The following is a 26142-nucleotide window of genomic DNA, read 5'->3' as shown; positions in this document are numbered from 1 at the left end:
AGGACAGTTCTCCAAAAAGTATGATCTTTGTCCCCATGTGCATTCACAAACCGTTGTCTGGCTTTTTTATGGCGGTTTTGGAGCAGTGGCTTCTTCCTTGCTGAGCGGCCTTTTAGGTTATGTCGATATAGGACTCCTTTTACTGTGGGTATAGATACTTTTGTACCTGTTTCTGGGATTGATTTGCACTTTTCGCACCAAAGTACATTCATCTCTAGTAGACAGAACGCGTCTCCTTACTGAGCATTATGACGGCTGCGTGGTCCTATGGTGTTTATACTTGCATACTATTGTTTGTACAGATGACTGTGGTTTCTTCAGGCGTTTAGAAATTGCTCCCAAGGATGAACCAGACTTGTGGAAGTCTAAATTTTTTGGGGGGCTGATTTCTTTTGATTTTCCCATGATGTCAAGCAAAGCGGCACTGAGTTGGAAGGTAGGCCTTGAAATACATCCACAGGTACACGTCCAATTAACTAAAATTATGTCAATTAGTCTATCAGAAGCTTCTAAAGCCATGACATCATTTTCTAGAATTTTCCAAGCTGTTTACAGGCACAGTCAACTTAGTGTATGTAAACTTCTGACCCACTGGAATTGTGATACAGTGAATTTAAAAAAGTGAAATAATCTGACTGTAAACAATTGTTGGAAAAATTAATTTTTTCATTTAAGCTTTCCATACCAAGGGGGTTGAATAGTTATTGACTCAAGACATTTCATTTTTTCATTTTTTATTAATTGGCCAAAATATTGAAAAACATAATTCCACTTTGACATTATGGGATATTGTGTGTCGACCAGTGACAAAATAAATCTAAATGTTATTCAGCCTGTAACACAACAACATTTTGAACACATCTAAGGAAATGAATACTTTCTAAAGGCACTGTACATGTGAACAGGAGTAGTAGTGACAAGTAGCAGGATAAAATAGATAGATACTAATAAAATAGATAGGTAATAGTAATCAATAGTCAATGAATGGCAACATAGTGGTAGGAATAAATCGAATCAATAATCATTTTAGCAGCAGCGTAGGTGTGAGGGAGAGTAGTATTTGTTAACCCTTTAACAGTCTTATGGCCAGGGGATAGAAGCTGTATAGGAGTTTGTTGGTCTGAGCCTTGATGCACCTGTACTGTTTGCCGGACGGGAGCAAGGAGAACAGTCCATGTCTCGGGTGGCTGGAGTCTTTGGCAATTGTTGGGGCCTTACTCAGACACCGCCTGGCATGTACGTCCTAAATAGAACAATGCTGCTGCCGTTTAGAACCAGAGTTACATTGAGATATCAAGTGCAGTTGACTCATGAGACGTAGCGTAGCAGCTAGTTAGCTTGAAATAGATGATAAACCCATATGGATATTAGTGATGCCCAGGAACAGCTGTGCAGTATGCCTTAATGATTGGTTTTATTAGTGGCTGTATTCTGTTAGATGGTTGTGATGTGATGCTCTTCACTGGGTTTATAGAGAGCAGATTAGGTTATCATTGCCTATATTGAAGAGGGAACACATTTCTTAAATTTGAGTAAATTTGAGAGATTTCTTAATGTGTATTTGATTTATAACAGTCATCCCTCATCCGTGTGTAATGCTGGTTAGAGATGAATGAACATAAAACACTTGTGATAGGCTTTTTTTTTAAAGACTATGCCACATCTTGGAAATTCCCAACTTTTTAATACCTTCAAGAAATTAAGATATTCTCAGTGGATCGAAAATATGCTAATGGTATTTTTTCTTTTCCCAAAGCCCCTCCCACTTTTACGACCACGCCCCCACAGTATGTGGAGGCCAAGGAGGGGGGCAGCACACTGCTGACTTGCTCCGCCCAGGGAAACCCCAAACCAATGATCAGCTGGCTGAGGGAGGGGGAGGAGCTTGCAACCAGTGGAAAATACACGGTAAGCCAAAATGGACAACAAATGTACTGTACCCTCAGGCTAGAAATACATGCCCTTTAAACCTTGAATCAGCAGTGAAATGGTCTGTGAAAGTGACTCTTTAGGTCAGTGGAAATAAAACATGCTAGCCATTTCAATCCAGATTAATATTGGATTTGTCAATTTTCTAGGGCTGCCATGACATTCTTTGATATTTAGGGAAATGAGCCTTGAAGGTATGTGGATTCCAGATAATTTAGCCTTGGAGACATTCAGATGTGACGTTGAAATCTTACATATTATACCAGTCTTGCATGCTTAAGACCAGCCCCACCCCACCGCTTCTGAGGATGTCACTGCTCCTGATGTTTTTTTGTTTTTGCTATGGAACAAAAAGTACAGTAAGCACTGAACAGTATGGAAATATTCAGAACAACTGAACAGTATGGAAATATTCAGAACAACTGAACAGTATGGAAATATTCAGAACAACTGAACAGTATGGAAATATTCAGAACAACTGAACAGTATGGAAATATTCAGAACAACTGAACAGTATGGAAATATTCAGAACAACTGAACAGCATGGAAATATTCAGAACAACTGAACAGTATGGAAATATTCAGAACAACTGAACAGCATGGAAATATTCAGAACAACTGAACAGTATGGAAATATTCAGAACAACTGAACAGGATGGAAATATTCAGAACAACTGAACAGGATGGAAATATTCAGAACAACTGAACAGGATGGAAATATTCAGAACAACTGAACAGGATGGAAATATGCAGAACAACTGAACAGGATGGAAATATTCAGAACAACTGAACAGTATGGAAATATTCAGAACAACTGAACAGTATGGAAATATTCAGAACAACTGAACAGGATGGAAATATTCAGAACAACTGAACAGGATGGAAATATTCAGAACAACTGAACAGGATGGAAATATTCAGAACCACTGAACAATATGAAAATATTCAGATCAACTGAACAGGATGGAAATATTCAGAACAACTGAACAGGATGGAAATATTCAGAACAACTAAACAGGATGGAAATATTCAGAACAACTGAACAGGATGGAAATATTCAGAACAACTGAACAGTATGGAAATATTCAGAACAACTGAACAGTATGGTAATATTCAGAACAACTGAACAGGATGGAAATATTCAGAACAACTGAACAGGATGGAAATATTCAGAACAACTGAACAGGATGGAAATATTCAGAACAACTGAACAGGATGGAAATATTCAGAACAACTGAACAGGATGGAAATATTCAGAACAACTGAACAGGATGGAAATATTCAGAACAACTGAACAGGATGGAAATATTCAGAACAACTGAACAGGATGGAAATATTCAGAACAACTGAACAGGATGGAAATATTCAGAACAACTGAACAGGATGGAAATATTCAGAACAACTGAACAGGATGGAAATATTCAGAACAACTGAACAGGATGGAAATATTCAGAACAACTGGACAGGATGGAAATATTCAGAACAACTGAACAGGATGGAACTATTCAGAACAACTGAACAGTATGGACATATTCAGAACAACTGAACAGTATGGACATATTCAGAACAACTGAACAGTATGGACATATTCAGAACAACTGAACAGTATGGAAATATTCAGAACAACTGAACAGCATGGAAATATTCAGAACAACTGAACAGCATGGAAATATTCAGAACAACTGAACAGCATGGAAATATTCAGAACAACTGAACAGTATGGACATATTCAGAACAACTGAACAGTATGGAAATATTCAGAACAACTGAACAGCATGGAAATATTCAGAACAACTGAACAGGATGGAAATATTCAGAACAACTGAACAGGATGGAAATATTCAGAACAACTGAACAATATGAAAATATTCAGATCAACTGAACAGGATGGAAATATTCAAAACAACTGAACAGTATGGACATATTCAGAACAACTGAACAGGATGGAAATATTCAGAACAACTGAACAGGATGGAAATATTCAGAACAACTGAACAATATGGAAATATTCAGAACAACTGAACATTATGGAAATATTCAGAACAACTGAACAGTATGGAAATATTCAGAACAACTGAACAGCATGGAAATATTCAGAACAACTGAACAGTATGGAAATATTCAGAACAACTGAACAGGATGGAAATATTCAGAACAACTGAACACGATGGAAATATGCAGAACAACTGAACAGGATGGAAATATTCAGAACAACTGAACACGATGGAAATATGCAGAACAACTGAACAGGATGGAAATATTCAGAACAACTGAACAGTATGGAAATATGCAGAACAACTGAACATGATGGAAATATTCAGAACAACTGAACAGTATGGAAATATTCAGAACAACTGAACAGTATGGAAATATTCAGAACAACTGAACAGCATGGAAATATTCAGAACAACTGAACAGTATGGAAATATTCAGAATAACTGAACAGCATGGAAATATTCAGAACAACTGAACAGTATGGAAATATTCAGAACAACTGAACAGTATGGAAATATTCAGAACAACTGAACAGCATGGAAATATTCAGAACAACTGAACAGTATGGAAATATTCAGAATAACTGAACAGCATGGAAATATTCAGAACAACTGAACAGCATGGAAATATTCAGAACAACTGAACATTATGGCTAGGCTATACAATACAAGATTTCACAGACTCCAAAACATTCTCCACACAATATTCTTATGCCTGATACAGACAATTTGAGTTGTGAATGGATGATCATTTTGTGGAAACATTAGTTTAAAAACATGCCTTTTCCTCAATCTGGGTACTTGGCTGTAGATATACTATACAAACTTTCACAGGCTCCAAAACAATGTGTACACAATGTTATCAGTTTAGTGAAGCCTGATGATGACAATTTACAGTCATGAAGGCTACACTCTTTTTGTGAAAATGTACGATTTGTTTTGATTAAGAACATGCATGTTCCTCTATCTGGGTACTCAGACTAAGCTGTAGATATACCATAAAAGCTTTCACAGATGCCAAATCATTCTCTACACTATTTTGGTGGCAATACAGTAGGTTGTTATCTTAAAACGTGCATTTTCATCTATCTGGGTACTCACACGGGCCGTAGATAAGCCTATACTGTTATGAACTTGAGTGAAGACCCAAAAGCGGTTTTAACAGAAAACAGAGTTCTTTAATGAAAAACAGGAATGGCATAAATCCTCTTCCAACGTTGTCAACGGAACAAAAAGAACGTTAGTATAGTGCAGGATACACCTGCCAGGCAGACTCCGACAGGACAGGACAAGGTGGAAGCAAACGAGACGACAGCTTGCTTCTGGCATCAAAAAACACAAACAAGAATCAGACACTGAAAGTAGCAGGAACAGAGAAAGAAATAGAGACCTAATCAGAGGGGGAAGAGAGAACAGGTGTGAAAGAGTGAATGAGCTAGTTAGAGGAGATGTAGAACAGCTGAAGAATGAGAGACAGAGAAGGTAACCTAAAAAGACCAGCAGAGAGAGAGAGTGAAGAGAAAGGACAGGAACAGACATAACAAGACATGACAGTACCCCCCACTCACCGAGCGCCTCCTGGCGCACTCGAGGAGGAAACCTGGCGGCAACGGAGGAAATCATCGATCAGCGAACGGTCCAGCACGTCCCGAGAGGGAACCCAACTCCTCTCCTCAGGACCGTACCCCTCCCAATCCACTAGGTACTGATGACCACGGCCCCGAGGGCGCATGTCCAAAATCTTACGAACCCTGTAGATGGGTGCGCCCTCGACAAGGATGGGGGGGGGAGGGACGAGCGGGCGCGAAGAACGGGCTTAACACAGGAGACATGGAAGACCGGGTGAACGCGACGAAGATAGCGCGGGAGAAGAAGTCGCACTGCGACAGGATTAATGACCTGGGAAATACGGAACGGACCAATGAACCGCGGGGCCAACTTGCGAGAAGCTGTCTTAAGGGGAAGGTTCTGAGTGGAGAGCCATACTCTCTGACCGCAACAATATCTAGGACTCTTGGTCCTACGCTTATTAGCGGCCCTCACAGTCTGCGCCCTATTACGGCAAAGTGCCGACCTGACCCCCTTCCAGGTGCGCTCGCAACGCTGGACAAAAGCCTGAGCGGAGGGGACGCAGGACTCGGCGAGCTGAGATGAGAACAGCGGAGGCTGGTACCCGAGGCTACACTGAAAAGGGGATAGACCGGTAGCAGACGAGGGAAGCGAGTTGTGGGCGTACTCTGCCCAGGGGAGCTGTTCTGACCAAGACGCAGGGTTACGAAAAGAAAGACTGCGTAAAATGCGACCAACAGTCTGATTGGCCCGTTCGGCTTGACCGTTAGACTGGGGATGAAAGCCGGACGAGAGACTGACGGAAGCCCCAATCAAACGGCAAAACTCCCTCCAAAATTGAGACGTGAACTGCGGGCCTCTGTCGGAAACGACGTCAGACGGAAGGCCATGAATTCGGAAAACATTCTCGATAATGATCTGAGCCGTCTCCTTAGCAGAAGGGAGCTTATCGAGAGGAATGAAATGAGCCGCCTTAGAGAATCTATCGACAACCGTAAGAATAACTGTCTTCCCCGCTGATGAAGGCAGTCCGGTGATAAAATCTAAAGCGATGTGAGACCACGGTCGAGAGGGAATGGGAAGCGGTCTGAGACGGCCGGCAGGAGGAGAGTTCCCAGATTTAGTCTGCGCGCAGACCGAACAAGCGGCGACAAATCGACGCGCGTCACGTTCCCGAGTGGGCCACCAGAAACGCTGGCGAATGGAAGCGAGCGTACCCCGAACGCCGGGGTGGCCGGCTAACTTGGCAGAGTGGGCCCACTGAAGAACGGCCGGACGAGTAGGAACGGGGACGAACAGAAGGTTCCTAGGACAAGCTCGCGGCGACGGAGTGTGAGCGAGTGCTTGCTTTACCTGCCTCTCAATTCCCCAGACAGTCAACCCGACAACACGCCCGTCAGGGAGAATCCCCTCGGGGTCGGTGGAGACCTCAGAAGAACTGAAGAGACGAGATAAAGCATCAGGCTTGGTGTTCTTTGAGCCCGGACGATAAGAAATAACAAACTCGAAACGAGCGAAAAACAGAGCCCAACGAGCCTGACGCGCATTAAGTCGTTTGGCTGAACGGATGTACTCAAGGTTCCTATGGTCAGTCCAAACGACAAAAGGAACGGTCGCCCCTCCAACCACTGTCGCCATTCGCCTAGGGCTAAGCGGATGGCGAGCAGTTCGCGATTACCAACATCATAGTTACGTTCTGACGGCGATAAGCGATGAGAGAAAAACGCGCAAGGATGGACCTTGCCGTCAGAGAGCGCTGAGAAAGAATGGCTCCCACGCCCACCTCTGACGCGTCAACCTCAACAACAAACTGGCTAGAGATGTCAGGTGTAACAAGAATAGGAGCGGATGTAAAACGATTCTTAAGAAGATCAAAAGCTCCCTGGGCGGAAACGGACCACTTAAAGCACGTCTTAACAGAAGTAAGGGCTGTGAGGGGAGCTGCCACCTGACCGAAATTACGGATGAAACGACGATAGAAATTAGCGAAGCCCAGAAAGCGCTGCAGCTCGACGCGTGACTTAGGAACGGGCCAATCAATGACAGCCTGGACCTTAGCGGGATCCATCTTAATGCCCTCAGCGGAAATAACGGAACCGAGAAAAGGGACAGAGGCGGCATGAAAAATGCACTTCTCAGCCTTCACATAAAGACAGTTCTCCAAAAGGCGCTGGAGGACGCGTCGCACGTGCTGAACATGAATCGAGAGAGACGGAGAAAAAATCAGGATATCGTCCATGTAAACGAAAACAAAAATGTTCAGCATGTCTCTCAGGACGTCGTTAACTAGTGCCTGAAAGACAGCTGGAGCGTTAACGAGGCCGAAAGGAAGAACCCGGTATTCAAAGTGCCCTAACGGAGTGTTAAACGCCGTCTTCCACTCGTCCCTCTCCCTGATGCGCACGAGATGGTAGGCGTTACGAAGGTCCAATTTGGTGAAAAACCTGGCTCCCTGCAGGATCTCGAAGGCTGAAGACATAAGAGGAAGCGGATAACGATTCTTAACTGTTATGTCATTCAGCCCTCGATAATCCACGCACGGGCGCAGGGACCCGTCCTTCTTCTGAACAAAAAAAAACCCGCTCCGGCGGGAGAGGAGGAGGAGACAATGGTACCGGCGTTGAGCGAAACCGACAAATAATCCTCGAGAGCCTTACGTTCGGGAGCCGACAGAGAGTATAATCTACCCCGGGGGGGAGTAGTTCCCGGAAGGAGATCAATACTACAGTCATACGACCGGTGTGGAGGGAGAGAAGTGGCCTTGGAACGACTGAACACCGTGTGCAGATCGTGATACTCCTCCGGCACCCCTGTCAAATCGCCAGGCTCCTCCTGTGAAGTAGAGACAGAGGAAACAGGAGGGATAGCAGACATTAAACAGGTTACATGACAAGAAACATTCCAGGATAGGATAGTATTACTAGACCAATTAATAGAAGGGTTATGGCGCACTAGCCAGGGATGACCCAAAACAACAGGTGTAAAAGGTGAACGAAAAATTAAAAAAGAAATGGTTTCGCTATGATTACCAGAGACAGTGAGGGTTAAAGGCAGCGTCTCACGCTGAATCTTGGGGAGAGAACTACCATCTAAAGCGAACAAGGCCGTGGGCTCCCTAACTGTCTGAGAGGAATGTCATGTTCCCGAGCCCAGGTCTCGTCCATAAAACAGCCCTCCGCCCCAGAGTCTATCAAGGCACTGCAGGAAGCAGATGAACCGGGCCAGCGGAGATGGACCGGAAAAGTAGTGCGTGATCCAGAAGGAGAGGCCTGAGTAGTTGCGCTCACCAGTAGCCCTCCTCTTACTGATGAGCTCTGGCTTTTACTGGACATGAGGTGACAAAATGACCAGCGGAGCCGCAGTAGAGACAGAGGCGATTGGTGATTCTCCGTTCCTTCTCCTTGGCCGAGATGCGGATACCCCCAGCTGCATAGGCTCAGCATCCGAGCCGGCGGAGGAGGGTGGCAGTGATGCGGCAGGTGGCAGTGATGTGGAGAGGGGAGCAGCGGAGAACGCGAGCTCCTTTCCACGAGCTCGGCGACGAAGATCAAACCGTCGCTCTATGCGAATAGCGAGAGCTATTAAGGAGTCCAGACTGGAAGGAACCTCCCGGGAGAGGATCTCATCCTTAACCTCGACGAGGAGACCCTCCAGAAAACGAGCGAGCAAAGCCGGCTCGTTCCAGTCACTTGAGGCAGCGAGAGTGCGAAACTCAATAGAATAATCCGTTATGGATCTATTCCCCTGACATAGGGAAGACAGGGCCCTGGAAGCCTCCTCCCCAAAAACAGAATGATCAAAAACCCGTATCATCTCCTCCTTAAAGTCTTGATACTGGTTAATACACTCAGCCCTCGCCTCCCAGACTGCCGTGCCCCACTCACGCGCCCGTCCGGTAAGGAGAGAAATGACGTAGGCGATGCGGGCTGCGCTCCTGGAGTAAGTGTTGGGCTGGAGAGAGAACACCACATCACACTGAGTGAGGAATGAGCGGCACTCAGTGGGCTCCCCAGAGTAACACGGCGGGTTGTTGATCCTGGGCTCCGGAGACTCGGAAACCCTGGAAGTGGGCGGTGGATCGAGGTGGAGTTGGTGAACCTGTCTTGTGAGGTCGGAGACTTGGACGGCCAGGGTCTCAACGGCATGTCGAGCAGCAGACAATTCCTCCTCGTGTCTGCCTAGCATCGCTCCCTGGATCTCGACGGCGGAGTGAAAAGGGTCCGGAGCCGCTGGGTCCATTCTTGGTCTGATTCTTCTGTTATGAACTTGAGTGAAGACCCAAAAGCGGTTTTAACAGAAAACAGAGTTCTTTAATGAAAAACAGGAATGGCATAAATCCTCTTCCAACGTTGTCAACGGAACAAAAAGAACGTTAGTATAGTGCAGGATACACCTGCCAGGCAGACTCCGACAGGACAGGACAAGGTGGAAGCAAACGAGACGACAGCTTGCTTCTGGCATCAAAAAACACAAACAAGAATCAGACACTGAAAGTAGCAGGAACAGAGAAAGAAATAGAGACCTAATCAGAGGGGGAAGAGAGAACAGGTGTGAAAGAGTGAATGAGCTAGTTAGAGGAGATGTAGAACAGCTGAAGAATGAGAGACAGAGAAGGTAACCTAAAAAGACCAGCAGAGAGAGAGAGTGAAGAGAAAGGACAGGAACAGACATAACAAGACATGACATATACAGCCTGTTTCATAACTCATGTTCAAGTAAGAAGGCAGTCTATAGGTGTGGTTGTGTGTACTGGTGAAATTTTCTGCACACACCACCATCTCTCTGAGTATATGTAAGACTGCACCCAGATTGCAGATCGGCACCCAGATTGCGGATCGAGAAGCTCTTAATTGGACTGTCTGGCATGTCTGTGATTGGCCAGGAGCGTCTGTCATTCAGGCTGCGGAAGGCCTGCAGAGGGCAGGTCCCTGAGGGGAGGAAGAACAGTCTAGGCATGTCAAGCCACGACTGCACCCCCTCTTTCATTTGTCATGTTTTGCGTTCGTGTTCCAGTTCTCTTTAAGGAAGCCTGTGAACCATAGACAGACCCCTCTCTTACCCCTCGCTCACCCCTCCCTACACTCAGATGTTTCGAATGGAGTAAATCCTTGAGCGAGCTGAAGGCTGCACCTAACATTTGGACTTGATATGTGATGTACAGGAAGTGACAGCTCACCTCATTCCTATGTCATTGTGTCTGTCACTCAGCTGGCCCTCTGTCTTATCCCTCTCTCACACCCCTCTCTCGCTCACCCATCTCGCATCCCTCTCTCTCGCTTACCCATCTCTCATCCCTCTCACCCCTCTCTCATCCCTCTCTCTCACTCCTCTCTCATCCTTCTCTCACTCCTCTCACCCCTCTCTCATCCGTCACTCATTCCTCTCTCACCCCTCTCTCACTCCTCTCTCACTCCTTTCATCCCTCTCTCTTACCCCTCTCAGGCTCCCACACCACAGCCTCATCAAAGGTCAGAGTGGAGGAGCCCAGGGCTTTAACATGTTTGCAATAGTAAACGATTGGAAGACTTCCTCATGCATTATTAATCCCCTCCTAATGCATCAATATTACATTACTCTTAATATGAATGTTATACTAAACATGAATATCAACAGTGAGCCAAGTGCCTCACATCTAAACCATGCTTTGATGCAGTCAGCATTTAGGCGCATTGGTAGTGAGGGTGGAATATGTTTATGATTTGTTTGAACGCTCAAATTGTTTTTGATTTCCATGTGGTTGGTTTGCTGTGAGAGGAAACTGTAAAAACGTTTATATTCCCAACCAAGCGATAGTCTATACATTTGAGGACTCCCCTTGTAGTAAAGAGATGGTGGTAATGTTTGCGCTCCATGGATGGTGTCCTTGAGGACTTGGTAGGGAATGCCAGGAATGTGACAGTGGAGAGAAGAGGAGGAATCATGGTCATCATCTCAGCACCCCCTGTTGTTTGAGGTCCCACACATGAATCAATGTGTCCACCTCCTCCTCCACCTTCGTCTCCTCATCCTCCCCTCCCCATCTGCCTTCCCTATAGCTATAGAAACGACCTGCTGACTATTACACTGCTGCAAGTGTAGTGTAGTTTACTGTGTCATAACTGTGGCCCAGCTATGTGTGTTTGTCCTGCAATGGAGTGGGATTAAAAGGGAGTTCTACCTCAGCCTGGCTGACCCAAGGCAGGATGGACCACTGTGTGGGTGTGTCTAGTGGCTGCTAAACTCTCTTGACTGAAAGGTTTGAGAGACAGATGAATAGGTATAATCCCAGAGGTTTAACAGATTCCCTACCATTGGCTTGAATGAACAGGGCTACAGCTGTGTGTATCCTGAATGGACAGAACCCAGCAACCCTACTGCATCATTTACAAGGGTATTTTTATTAGGTTGGGTTATTGTGTTCCCTCCCTGCTTATTGGTTCCTGTCAGCGTCCTCCTCGGCAGAGGGGAGAGGAAATACGGGCGCACAGTGAGACGTTTCCCAGGTTACCGCTTGGAGAGATTAGCCTCACATCACAACCAAAGTTAATTAGAGAATAACCTCCTCCCCAGGCTATTATGTACAGTGCATATAAGCCTGGGATATCAACCACTCAAAGTTTTCCTTAGTGGCAGTGACTATAGAATTCTATGGGTGTGACCTCCTGAGTATTTCAGTATTGTCATTTATTTGTAATTTTAGCGAATCACAGGGTTGTGAGGCGTGGCTCTGTGCTTCTGGTTTACTAGTGTATGGGGGAGAGTTTGTGAGAAGGTGTTGTGTGAGATGATTGTTTGGTAGATTAAGCCAATTAAGCCAATTCCTATGTGCCTGGAGTTTCTCCCGGCTCTCTGTATTGGCTCACGAAGACCAAGTTTGATGCATTGGTCCACCAGACTCTTCGCGCATTTGGGCGGAAGTATCTGGGAACGAGATGAATTAGAGAATTATATGATGATGAGTTTAGACTTTACAGTATTGGTTGTATGCTCTCTATATTAATACCTCTGTGCACAGACCGACCCATTGACTCACAGAGCGAAAGATACATTCCTACCAAAGTCAGACAACCTCAATCCTGCCTTGATTTTGGTGTGCAATTTCTCTAGGTTACACTTATAAATACCATCTCTGAATGTTTGCTCTGTCTCTCACAAATATGTCCACCCTAGGTGCATGATGGGAGTCTGACGGTGCTGGGGATCACTCGGGACGACAGAGGGGCGTATACGTGTCGAGCCTTCAGCGACCAGGGAGAGGTGCTCCACACCACCCGTCTGCTGGTCCAAGGTAACAGGGCAACGGTCACATTGTAATGTCACAGATGGGTGTAACTTCAGAGGTTGTTATGGTGATGTGAGGGAGAAATCATGACTTTTCCCTACTGAGATGCACATTGATTACTGAGGATGAGTTTTGAGGAGAAGGTTCCTAGGACAATTGCTGGCTGAATACTGAAAGAACAGTTTGTCCTGACTGTCTGAATAATCCCTAATCTGAGAATCTTTATGCTATTTTTGCCTTACACATTCTATTAAACATCTATTACACGCCTACAGCTATGCAGTACAGTGTCTAGATTGTGTTTAAGATAGAGAAATGAAGTCCTGCCGCTATCTACTTAATAAGTATCTGTTTCCTGCCTTTGTCACAGTATGCAGGGATAGTGTTTGATTTTATCAGTGTGGTAGTATGCTTTCGTCTATATCAGTCAATACTCTTAAGTCCTCTGGTGACCTAGTCTGTGGCTGCTGCTGCTGGTGGTGGTGTGTGTGTGTATATCACTGTCTGTCTGAGGCATTCGTCACTGTCTGTCTCCGGTCCATTAACCAGGCTCTCTCTCGGCTAGACAGACACAGACACAGATCTGGGGTCTGCTCTGCACAGATAAAGGGATCTGATACAGGCTTCCTCCACTTCCTGCCTCTGGCTCACTCAGTCTACATCAAACACACACATACACACACTCTCTCTCTCTCTCTCTCTCTCTCTCCTCCCCCCCTCTCTCTCTCTCTCTCTCTCTTTCTCTCTCTCCCCCCCCTCTCTCTTTCTCTCTCTCTCTCTCCCCCCCCCCTCTCTCTCTCTCTCTCTTTCTCTCTCTCCCCCCCCTCTCTCTCCCCCCCCCTCTCTCTCTCTCTCTCTCTCTATCTATCTATCAAAACAAGCACTGGATGAGTTAACAGGCTGTATATGACAGCCGATGGTAGGCTTGTTACGTTTGATGGTGGGATAAAGATGTGTCAATTTCAGTCAATGTGCAAGTGTCTAAAAGGAATATGGGCAAGAAGTGCTTGGTTACATCTTGGATTTACTCTACTGACCCCTCTAAATACACACACTGCACATGCCTGATAATACATGAAGGTGAGGGGTAAGTTTTGAATGAGGGTCTGACTGAAACATCCTCAAAAAAACTCATATGTGTCTGAGGTGGTTTCAATAAATACAAATCCAGAGTGAATTGGAATAAATCTGAGATATAATGATACATATCAGTTTTGTACACCAGCAATATTGCAGCCTGTTTTTGTTTTTCACTACAGAGTATTCATCCATATGCAGGCTCTGTGGAAATGTGCCAGTGAAGTTGTTTAAAGATCTCTGAGCAATTACAAGTAGCCATCGGAGGAGTCGTGATTCTCACTCAAATATCTGTTTTTCTTTGTTCTGTGACTTAACCACTCTTTCAGTAGTCCCTCCTGGTGTATAAAAGCCATTCAGTCTGTATTTAGGAAATAACCAGGAGGCTTGTAGCTGGGCCCACTTATAAAAGACAGCTTACGTTTCACTGTCTGTAATATAGTACAGAGAGATAGAGAGCAGAGCAGCAACCTCAGGGCACTGAGTGTTCATGCTGTGGAGGCATCTGCAAGTCTGGCAACCAAGTCTGTGGCTCAAGTTACAATATGCCTGCTTACTGTATCTCATAGACTACTAGAGAGAAGCCTGTGCCAGGGGTCTACTGTACCTACGTAACAATAAACACGCTGTGTGAATGGGTCATAAGATAAGCATTTGAGTATCCACATCTACACTGAACAAAAATATGAACGCAACATATAAAGTGTTGGTCCCATGTTTCATGAACTGAAATAAAAGATCCCAGAAATTTTCCATCGAACAAAAAACATATTTCTCAAAAATGTTGTGCACAAATTTGTTGACATCCCTGTTAGTGAGAATTTGTCCTTTGCCAAGATAATCCATCCGCCTGAAAGGTGTGGCATATCAAGAAGTTGATTAAACAGCATGATCATTACACAGGTGCACCTTGTGCCGGGGACAATAAAAAGTCACTATAAAGTGTGCAGTTTTGTCACACAACACAATGCCACCGATGTCTCAAGTTTTGAGTGAGCGTACAATTGCTGTGCTGACTGCAAGAATGTCTAACAGAGCTGTTGCCAGATAATTTAATGTTAATTTCTCTACCATAAGCCGCCTCCAATGTCATTTTAGATAATTTGTCAGTACTGTACGTCCAACTGGCCTCACAACCAGAGACCACGTGTAAACACGCCAGCCCATGACCACCTGCGGGATTGTCTGAGACCAGCCACCCTGATAGCTGATGAAACTCTGGGTTTGCACAACCGAAGAATTTCTACACAAACTGTCAGAAACCATCTAAGGGAAGCTCATCTGCGTTCTCCTCGTCTTCACCAGGGTCTTGACCTGACTACAGTTCGGCATCGTAACCGACTTCAGTGGGCAAATACTCACCTTCGATGGCACGATAGAGAATTGTGCTCTTCACAGATGAATATCGGTTTCAATTGTACCGATTGACTGATTTCCTTATATGAATTGTAACTCAGTAAAATCTATTAAATTGTTGGATGTTGTGTTCCCATTTTTGTTCAGTCTATGTTTTGTTGTACACTAAAAGCCTTGTTTGATTCCTGTAGGGCCACCGTATATTAAGTCACCACCAGAGAACATCACTGTCAACATATCCCAGAATGCACGCTTCACCTGTCAAGCAGAGGCGTATCCTGGAAACCTGACCTACACCTGGTTTTGGGAGGAAGATAACGTCTACTTCACTAAGAAGTAAAGTTATAATCGAGATCGTGTTTCTGTTTGTCTGTGTACCTTCCCTTTGGTCTTTGAGTCTTTTCCACCCTGTGATCTTAAAGTAATGTGTACAGTGTCTTGTTGTATTTGTATTCCAGACCCTGTCCTAGTGTTGTGTGTGTGTGTGTCTGTGTGTCTGTGTGTGTGTGTGTGTGTGTGTGTGTGTGTGTGTGTGTGTGTGTGTGTGTGTGTGTGTGTGTGTGTGTGTGTGTGTGTGTGTGTGTGTGTGTGTGTGTGTGTGTGTGTGTGTGTGTGTGTGTGTGTGTGTGTGTGTGTGTGTGTGTGTGTGTGTGTGTGTGTGCCTACATGTCTGCGTGCCTGTGGGACTGTGTGTGTGCTGGTGCCCTGTCCTGCTGTGGTTCGGCAGCAGTAAGAGAGGGGCTAGCAGGGGCTGTCTGGAGCACACCAGCCGGGTTAGCACACTCAGATGACAATACCACATGCCTCTTATTCTTTAGTAATGATCTGAAGCGTAGCCAGGAGCTCTGTCAGACTCGCCTCTTTAGTTTAGTGATGGAGATGTTTTAGAAAAAACAAGTGACAGGGAGACCAAGTGTCTGTCTGGGAGAATCCACCTATCAGAGAGTCCCTTAGAAAGAGGCCTGGAAAAAGACTGTGCATAATCAACCCAAGGATGAGACACTACTATCCTAGTTGGGCTGCTTACAATGTTTGGTCTATCCTGGGGGCCAACAGTCTATCATAAGAGGATATTTTTGGTCTAGTCACAAGATTTATTTACTCAAATATATACAATGAATAGTTTAGATTAATTCATAGTTTAGATGAGAATATTCCCTCTGCTATTTCTTTTGCATAATGTCTTCTCAAATATTTCTCGAATGAACATGGTGTGCAGTGGGTTTGTTCTTTGTTTGAACACAGCGGGAATAGAATATCTGCCAGTGTACTGTTCGTGAGGGTACTTCATTGAAAGTGGTAGTGAGAGAGAAAACACGAGGGCTGCAACGTCAGGTGATTGTGAAAACTAGTGAATGTATTTGACATACAACTCCATCTTTTGGAACCTTTTCACCCTGGATGGATTTGACCAAATGCTGCCCTCTCATGGCAGACTTGTGTAATTGCATTAATGCAGCCCCCAGTGTGTGAGTGTGTCTATGCTATGGCATGTTCGATAACTGTCTGCTTCCTCTCGGCAGTGACCTGAAAAACCGAGTCCGCATCCTCATTGACGGAACCCTCCACATCTTCCGGGTGAAACCAGAGGATGCTGGGAAATACACCTGCAGCCCAAGCAACAGCCTTGGAACTCCACCGTCAGCATCAGCACACCTCTCTGTTCAGTGTGAGTGTTACCATGGCGACAGAGGGAGGGATAGGGGGAGGGGCAGACGAGGCTGGCTGGCTGTACTGGAACAGGAGGGGAAACAACAGTATCACAGCCTGCATAGTGGCAGCCAGAACACTGCTGCTGTTGGTGATGCAGTACCATATATATCATCCTTGGCTGAATTTCAGATAGTCCTACTGCTCATCATCTTGGCAGGGCCTCTCTCATCACCATATTCTTAACATTTTTTCCCGTCTATGATTCCAGTCTCTGAAGTGTTGATTATCTTTCATTGCTAGACAGTGACAGAGACTGTCTGCTAGTCTCACCCCATAGCATGCTGCTCAGTCTGTCGTTCTCCCCTTAGAGAAAGAGTCCTGGTCTTGTCAGTGTGTCGGACTGAATTGAAACGGTGACCTTTTAGTTCATCTGCTACTGTATGTGGAAGGGAAATGCCGCAAGGCCAGACAGTCTAAGCATGTTTGTTACTATGCTAATTCCCTCAGAAGTCGCTGGTCATTGATCTCTGAGAGAGAGAGAGAGAGAGAGAGAGAGAGAGAGAGAGAGAGAGAGAGAGAGAGAGAGAGAGAGAGAGAGAGAGAGAGAGAGAGAGAGAGAGAGAGAGAGAGAGAGAGAGAGAGAGAGAGAGAGAGAGAGAGAGAGAGAGAGAGAGAGAGAGAGAGAGAGAGAGAGAGAGAGAGAGAGAGAGAGAGAGAGAGAGAGAGAGAGAGAGAGAGAGAGAGAGAGAGAGAGAGAGAGAGAGAGAGAGAGAGAGAGAGAGAGAGAGAGAGAGAGAGAGAGAGAGAGAGAGAGAGAGAGAGAGAGAGAGAGAGAGAGAGAGAGAGAGAGAGAGAGAGAGAGAGAGAGAGAGAGAGAGAGAGATCTTAGTGATTGGCTTCAGAGGTTGACCAGAGCCTCTCGCTGAACCAGTCTTCCAGAACTGTCCTTTTTTCTGTTATGTACTATCCACGTTGATAGCTAAAGACAATTTGTTAGCAGCTAGCTTGGGTTGCCATAAAGTAACTTCAAGTTACTCCAGTCACCCAAGTCATAAACTGTTTTCTCTGCTACACTGCACGGCAAGCGGTACCGGAGTGCCAAGTCTAGGACCAAAAGGCTCCTTAACAGCTTCTACCCCCAAGCCATAAGACTGCTGAACAATTCATCAAATGGCCACCGGACTATTTACATTGACCCCCCTCCATTTGTTTTGTACACTGCTGCTACTCACTGTGTATTATCTATGCATAGTCACTTTACCTCTACCTACATGTACATATTACCTCGACTAACCTGTACCCTCACACATTGACTCGGTATCGGTACCCCCTGTATATAGCCTCGTTATTGTTATTTTATTGTGTTACTTTTTATTATTTTTTACTTTAGTTTATTTGGTAAAAATCTGTTCTTGAACTGCACTGTTGGTTAAAGGCTTGTAAGTAAGCATTTCATGGTGAGGTCTACACTTGTTGTATTCTGCGCATGTGACAAATAAAGTTTGATTTGATTATAAAATACAATTTTTAAATGGTTTCCATACCGACCAACATATTATAGGAGCAGTGAAATTGTGATTTAACAGTTTCAGACTTATGCTCCAGTCTATTTTCACTGAAACCATCTCCTGTCCATATGCACAAAACCTTGTGCTCTGTCGTCTCTGACCTCTAATCTCTGACACTCAGACCCTGCCCGTGTGCTCAACATGCCCTCCATCATATACGTTCCACGGAAACTTCCAGGGGTCATCCGCTGCCCGGCGGACGCCAACCCGCCGGTGATATCAGTGAAGTGGGAGAAAGATGGCTACCCTCTCAGAGTGGAGAAGGTCAGTCTCAGTCTGCCATCCATGGGGGCCTCTGTCTGTCTGGACTGATGCTGATTACACCTCATTCACCATAACAGCTGTTCACAAAGCATCCCAGATTAGGATTGCTGATCTAGGATCCCTTTTTGGTTTTCCACCCTACTGAATACAATTATATGGACATGGAGGACCTGATCCTAGATCAGCACTCATTCTTTAACACGTTTTGAATACAGGCCTTGACATGCTGTAGAGAATATTGCATCCATTTGATGTTGAGAGTAGCTCCTCTCTCCTGTCTTAGTACCCCGGATGGAGCCAGGCACCGGATGGGAGTATCCGGGTGGCAGAGGCCACAGAAGACTCCCTTGGCACCTACACCTGTATGCCTTACAACACCCTGGGTACAATGGGTCAGTCTGACCCGGCCACTCTGGTGCTAAAGGTACTGGTACTGGAAGAAGCCTCTGACCAAATGTGATATGTGTAGTCTTCTCTCCCCCTTTTGGGGAGACTTGTTGTGAGACTTGATCTGTGACATTGTGTGTGTGTTGGCCCGGCGCACAGGATCCCCCCTACTTTAACGTGAGGCCTGGTGGGGAGTACCGCCAAGAGGCTGGTAGAGAGCTGGTCATCCCCTGTGCTGCCTCGGGAGACCCTGAGATACCAACCATCACCTGGAGGAAGGTATGACACCGCTCTATAGCTGTTAATATTCTGGGAAGAGAAACACGGAATATTCTAACTTCTTTTGTAATATGACAGGCTAGTCCCAATGAACTGTGTGTGTGTGTGTGTGTGTGTGTGTGTGTGTGTGTGTGTGTGTGTGTGTGTGTGTGTGTGTGTTCAAGGTGGGGAAGCCCAGCAAGAGTAAGCACAACATCCTCCCCAGCGGCAGCTTACAGTTCCTATCCCTCAGCAAGGAAGATCATGGGGAATGGGAGTGTGTGGCCACCAATGTGGTCACCAGCATCACTGCCAGCACGCGCCTCCTCGTCATAGGTACTGTCCTCTGTGACCTCATAACCCTCTGTCCCCATGCGTGTCTGATGATCCTAGTCATAGGTACCGTACCCCCTGTGTTTTCTCAGCTCTTCAGGGTTCAGAATTTCAGTTAATCCGAATTGAAGTGGATTTGACATTCATGATGACCCTAGTCCCAGCTGTACTGTATGTATACTGAAGTACTGCTTAGGCATTCATGATGACCCTAGTCCCAGCTGTACTGTATGTATACTGAAGTACTGCTTAGGCATTCATGATGACCCTAGTCCCAGCTGTAATGTATGTATACTGAAGTACTGCTTAGACATTCATGATGAGCCTAGTCCCAGCTGTACTGTATGTATACTGAAGTACTGCTTAGACATTCATGATGACCCTAGTCCCAGCTGTACTGTATGTATACTGAAGTACTGCTTAGACAAGGGACTTGCTTGTGCGTGTTTATAGTAAATATGAGTAACAAGCATTTCTCAGGACTCTCACAGTCATACACCCTAGCTGGCACCTGCCCAAGTGTCCCCTCACTGGAGTGACAGGTGACATGTCAGAGGTGCTGAGTGTAGAGTGGACAGATTAGACGTTTCTGACCATAGTGGTCAGGACAGCAGGTCTCCCTTTAATACCAGTGAAAGGTGCTGGGTCTTAGCCACACAGCTGGGGGCTGGGATGGTGATGGTCTGGCCAAGCCATAGACCTTCACTCCCCTTCACTTCAACATTGGTCTACAACACCTGACATTACAGGGAATTAGCCAATCAGATAGGCCATTCACAGCCATTGTAGGCAGTTGTATACTGACTGTGAATGGTAATGACAGCACAATGTACATTATTTGACTTAATAGGACATATTTCTGGACAATGATAGTGATTGTGAGTGAGATGGCTTTTTATAAATTGAGAAAACAGCTGTTATGGGAATAACACACCTGATACAAACTGTGGTTATTGAAGGATTGTAGAATGGTGATCATAACTTTCACCATACTGTACACATAGACCTAACAGATTGCTCTATCACTCTTTAGTGTGGGCCAGAGCAATATATAGTAGAGAGATATAGAGAGGTTTACTGTAGATGGCCCTGGTATTAAATATGACAATCTCTTTTCTCTGACCTTCAGGCACCAGCCCACATGCTCCAGGCAACATTCGTGTGTTGCCCTCGGTGACCTCGGCCAATGTGTCCTGGGAGCCGGGTTACGACGGAGGCTTTGAGCAGACATTCTCAGTGTGGTATGGCCCAGTGTGAGTACTCCCAGCATGCTCTAGGTCTACTATCACCTTATACTCAGATTGCAGCTGATTCCCCTAATAGAGGTGGGGGGACAGAGACTTTCGGGATTGATCTGCAATAGATATGTAGGGTTTAGGGCTCTTAATGTGACTGTATTACTGCCCCCCCCCGAAAATCACGAGTCATTACCGCATTCAAATTCTACGGGACCGGCTTTCCAAGTGGCACAATGGTATAAGGCACTGCATTGCAGTGCTATAGGCGTCACTACAGGCCCGGGTTTGATCCCCAGCCGCTCCAGGAGACCCATGAGGCGGCGCACAATTTGGCCCAGCGTCGTCCGGGTTAGGGGAGGGTTTGGCCAGCTGGAATGTCCTTGTCCCATCGCGCACTAGTGACTCCTTGTAGCAGACCTGACGCATGCACGCTGATTTCGGTCGCCAGTTGTACTGTGTTTCCTCTGACACATTGGTGCCGCTGGCTTCCTGGTTGAGTGAGCAGTGTGTCAAGAAGCAGTGCGGCTTGGCAAGGTTGTGTTTCGGAGGACGCACGGCTCTCGACCTTCGCCTCTCCCGAGTCCATATGGGAGTTGCAGCGATGGGACAAGACTGTAACTGCCAATTGGTTGTCACGAAATTTGGGAGAAAATGGTGTAAAATAAATAATAATTATAATTCCATGGGACTGTTTAGTCACGGTAACTAGGCTTCTCCAAGCTCTGATGCTGCTGATGGTCATTAGTAGCCTACCAAACTTGCTAACGGCCTAATACTCAGCACTCTATTGTCCCTCTAATCACTCTGACATCAATGCAAATGTATTCAAAATTCTAATCAAACACTTCATGAAAGAACATGAACTCGTGTTGCACAACATTTCTATAGCATATGCAGTTGCGTGAGACAACAGATTTTTGATGGCCTCTATTAAAAATAGGAACCCATCAGCTTACGATAGGCTAAGCCTACTATATTTATTTCTCAACTTTCCTAATATTAAGCACATTGCTTCTCTTTACAACAGGAGTACAGCCTACCTGGCTGGCATGCAAATGAACCACAGGAAAAGCGTCCTCCATTCGCTATTTAAGTGCATAGATGACATGTATTTTTTCCTGCTGTCCCTGTTTTGAGACAGGTGCATGATAATGGTCCATTCTAAATCAAAACAAATTTCACACCTATATTATTTAATATATGTAAAGACAAGATTAAATCAAGAATAGTCTGATGGGGGACAATATTAGCCACTAAAACACAATCACTTGTGAATGATATATGATCACTTGTGAATGATGCTCAGCTTGTCTGCAGTAAGGTAATAAACAGCACATGCCTTTTTTGTGTGCTTGACAATCACCGGCTGCCAAGATTTCATGACCGCCCTAGTAGGGATCTGATTTGTTATCAAGAAGAAAACCTATTGATAATTGAATTACATGAAATACTGCAACAGTATTCAGGGGGAAACATATTATCTTCAACGGGCAAGTTTTACAATACACAATGCTAATGGTTTATTACTTAATACTCCAGTAATGTTACTCTCAGTTATTCGGTATTTGTATTTACAATATTTGCATTGTTGAAGAGTAGGGCATACAATAAATCACAGAAGATGCATAATTCATGTGTTTGTTTATTAAAGGTGTCATGGGATGCAATGGAAAGACACTGCAGTAGCATTCTATTAGGCAACATCCACGAGGTGCCATAAAATCACCATTATCATTGTATGTACATGTCTGCAGTCATAAAGCCATTCTGTGTTGAATGGGGGCCGTGTGTGAATGAATCATCTGATAGAAGTGGTGCTTTTGGCAGTTTAATATTAACAGCCATTCTCATCCATCTCTCTGTCATGGCCTGATGGCACTTAATGAACATTTGTTGACTGTAATATTAAACCATTTGCTTTGAGGAACATTGCATATGAGTGGAGGAATCTCTTGTGTACTAAAATAATGAATTACTTTGTACAGAGAGCTGTTACACATAAATGTATGAGTCAAAGTGATCTAATTACCTTTAGTTAAGATTACAGATATGATGACTGTGAGGAGGACATTAAATAGAGTAAAATATAGCCTAGCAACTGTATTGTATTGCAACACTGTGACCCATTGCCTGTGTAGTTTGACAGAGGCACACTACATAAGACTGGCTATCTGAGTGTTACCAGGATGGCCCATTGACCTTATAGTCAGGGTGCAAGTTAGTTAGTATTGATACCTCTCTCTGTGTTTCTGTCCCCTAAGGTTGAAAAAGGAGAATTTTGGCCCCCATGACTGGCACTCCTTGCCAGTGTCGGGGTCTCAGACGTGGTTGGTGGTGCCGGGGCTGGAGCCCAGGACAGAGTACCAGTTCAGCGTCCTGGCACAGAACAAGCTGGGCACAGGCCCTTTCAGCGAGGTTGTGACGGTTAACACAGTAGGTAAGTGGCACCAGCACCAGAACAGCTGCCAACACTAGACTGATACTGTATGCCTATCCTATAGATACAGTGCCATATTCAGACCCCTTGACCTTTTCCACATTTTGTTACGTTACAGCCTTATTCTAAAATAGATTAATTTTTTTTCCTCAGCAATCTACACACAATATCCCATAATGACAAAGTGAAAACAGGTTTTTATAAATGTTTATAAAAACTTAAAAACAGAAATACCTTATTGACATAAGTATTCAGACCCTTTGCTATGAGACTCGAAATTGAGCTCAGGTGCACCGCATTGCATTAAGCACAGCCATTACACTTGTAGTTCCATCCAGTAGGGGCTCAAATAGACATTGTGTAGGGATATCTTGGGGTGGTAAATCAGAGTTTACCAATTGTTCTCTGAGATTTCTGCCCTGTGAGAATACGACCAAGGGAAGGTCCGAAAACACATTACCATATACTATCATCGGACCTTAGAATGTGCCAGCGATTCCCTTAACCAAGCCATGAGGTCGAGGGAATTGTCTGTAGAGCTCTGAGACAGGATTGTGTCGAGGCACAGATTTAGGGAAGGGTACCAAAACATTTCTGCAGCATTGAAGATCCCCAAGAACACAGTGACCTCCATCATTCTTAAATGGAAGAAGTTCGGAACCACCAAGACTCTTCCAAGAGCTGTACGCCCGGCCAAACTGAGCAATCGGGGGAGAAGGGCCTTGGTCAGGAAGGTGACCAAGAGCCCGATGGTCACTCTGACAGCGCTCTAGAGTTCCTCTGTGGAGATGGGAGAACCTTTCGGAAGGACAACCATCTCTGCAGCACTCCACCAATCAGGCCATTATGGTAGAGTGGCCAGATGTAACAAAATGTGGGAAAAGTCATTGGGTCTGAATACTTTCCGAAGGCCCTGTACATAGAATAGATTCTTTGTAATGCATGTTTCTTTTTAGATGACTCTATAGCTTATGTTACGCCTTAACTTGAAGCACAACGGATTTGTATTTAGGTGTTTGCACATCAGTGTGTCATGTTGATTCTGTAAGCTCACAATATAATTGACACTACTGCTCTCTAGTGCCAACTTGTAGAATGCAGTTTGTAATTGCTCTCACCATCTTCCATTTTTCTCTGATTGATCACATGTGAATGTACAGTATGGGTTTGTTATGACTGTTTGAATAGTATGAATTGGTTAACTTCCTTCTTTAACGGGTCTGTTCTCTTGACCCCTTAGTGTCTCCCCTGAGTACCCCTGAACCACAGGTGCTTCTTACTCCACCACGGTGCCTCACAGCCAATCGCACACAGCACGGCGTCCTGCTCACATGGCTCCCACCAGCCAATCACTCATCGCCTGTCGACCGCTACATCATGGAGTTCCGTCTCGGGGAGAGGTGGGAGGTCCTCGACGATCTGATCTCTGCCGCTGAGACTGAGCTGATGGCCAGGGACCTAGTCCAGGTAAAGGGCCGTACACACCTCGATGTATAAACAATGCTGTCTGTTTATAGTGACAACTGCCGATGTGTAATGACTGTTCATTACAGTGTCATAAACTGTCAATAAGATAATAATGAACACTTTATGAATTACTAAATCATTTTAAGTGTATGTAAAGTGTTACCTCTATTATTTTGCAGAAGGCAGTTGTTTTGGGGTAATGACACCTTTATTTTGAGACAGGGGTTATGCTAAGGTGAATTGGACTGTGGTTGTGTTATGTGTGTGGAATGGACAGTGGAGGAGTGTGTTGTCTTGTGTCCCTGGCAGGAGTCCTGGTATGAGTTCAGAGTCATGGCCGTCATGGACGACCTCATCAGTGAGAGCAGTAATGTGGTGGGAGTGTCAAGCACAGGTTAGTGTTACACCTAATATATTACACACCTCAATTCAGAATTAGATTAAGAGAATATTGAAATAATATTCCCAGATAGCTACAATGAAATATAATATTTTCAAATGTGGCTAATATGTCACTCCATTAAATCCATTACTTCCATAAGATTGGTGAAGTTCATGATTTGAAGGTGAAGTCCATTTCCACCTCCCCATTTCTGAACCCCTGGGTACCTATTCCGACTCAGATCCCTTCCCCCCTGCGGAGGTGACTGAAGAGGGGTTGGCGCTGCCCGTGGTAGCGGGCGTTGTGGCAACCATCTGCTTTCTGGCGGCTGCAGTGCTCTTCAGTACTCTAGCAGCCTGCTTCGTCAACAAACAGCACCAACGCAAACTCAAACGCAAACCAGGTATGCTTGCATTACTTCTCACTTCTGTTTCATTTCTACTGTTCTTTCTCTGGTCTTGGCTGTAATCTCTAAATCTCTGTTTTGTCTCTTCTAAGACCCTCCCCTGTCTGTAACACACTTCAGGAAAAGCATTGACTCATCGTAAGTACTAAAAACAACACCAGAGAGTTTAAAAAATAGGAGCCAACCTTTTGAGCTCATATGCCAATTCACAATGCAGTAGTCCCTGGATTAAATTTAGATGCAACATCAACTCGTCTTTACCTGTTATAAGGGTTATTGTTATGGTCTCTGTTCATTTCACTCCTGTTGAGTACCATCTGTCAGGGCAGGGTAGCTTTGCTAGGACAAGAGTATAGTTTGAATGTAAACGATATATACAATGTATGTGAATATCCCTTCAAATTAATGTATTAGGCTATTTCAGCCACACCCGTTGCTGACAGGTGTATAAAATAGAGCACACAGCCATGCAATCTCCATAGACAAACATTGACAGTAGAATGGCTTTACTGAAGAGCTCAGTGACTTTCAACGTGGTACCGTCATAGGATGCCACCTTTCCA

At 45.0% G+C, this 26142-nt stretch overlaps 1 protein-coding gene across 3 annotated transcripts in view; it reads left to right on the top strand.

The window, feature by feature from the left end:
- LOC135552967 (protein turtle homolog B-like) overlaps nucleotides 1–26142 on the top strand; it is a 76472-nt gene that overhangs the window by 38011 nt on the left and 12319 nt on the right. For all 3 annotated transcript variants that reach the window (XM_064984940.1, XM_064984939.1, XM_064984941.1), the window contains exons 4-17: nucleotides 1757–1908; nucleotides 12642–12759; nucleotides 15378–15522; nucleotides 16710–16855; nucleotides 18529–18671; nucleotides 18955–19095; nucleotides 19218–19337; nucleotides 19502–19652; nucleotides 20779–20902; nucleotides 23149–23324; nucleotides 24565–24791; nucleotides 25101–25185; nucleotides 25415–25576; nucleotides 25672–25717. In XM_064984940.1, coding sequence (XP_064841012.1) covers nucleotides 1757–1908; nucleotides 12642–12759; nucleotides 15378–15522; nucleotides 16710–16855; nucleotides 18529–18671; nucleotides 18955–19095; nucleotides 19218–19337; nucleotides 19502–19652; nucleotides 20779–20902; nucleotides 23149–23324; nucleotides 24565–24791; nucleotides 25101–25185; nucleotides 25415–25576; nucleotides 25672–25717 — 1936 coding nt within the window. The remainder of the gene's footprint in view (nucleotides 1–1756; nucleotides 1909–12641; nucleotides 12760–15377; nucleotides 15523–16709; nucleotides 16856–18528; nucleotides 18672–18954; nucleotides 19096–19217; nucleotides 19338–19501; nucleotides 19653–20778; nucleotides 20903–23148; nucleotides 23325–24564; nucleotides 24792–25100; nucleotides 25186–25414; nucleotides 25577–25671; nucleotides 25718–26142) is intronic.

The sequence above is a fragment of the Oncorhynchus masou genome, chromosome 13 (genome assembly GCF_036934945.1).
Source record: "Oncorhynchus masou masou isolate Uvic2021 chromosome 13, UVic_Omas_1.1, whole genome shotgun sequence".
Taxonomy (NCBI): domain Eukaryota; kingdom Metazoa; phylum Chordata; class Actinopteri; order Salmoniformes; family Salmonidae; genus Oncorhynchus; species Oncorhynchus masou.
This window is presented reverse-complemented; position numbering and strand designations above follow the sequence as displayed.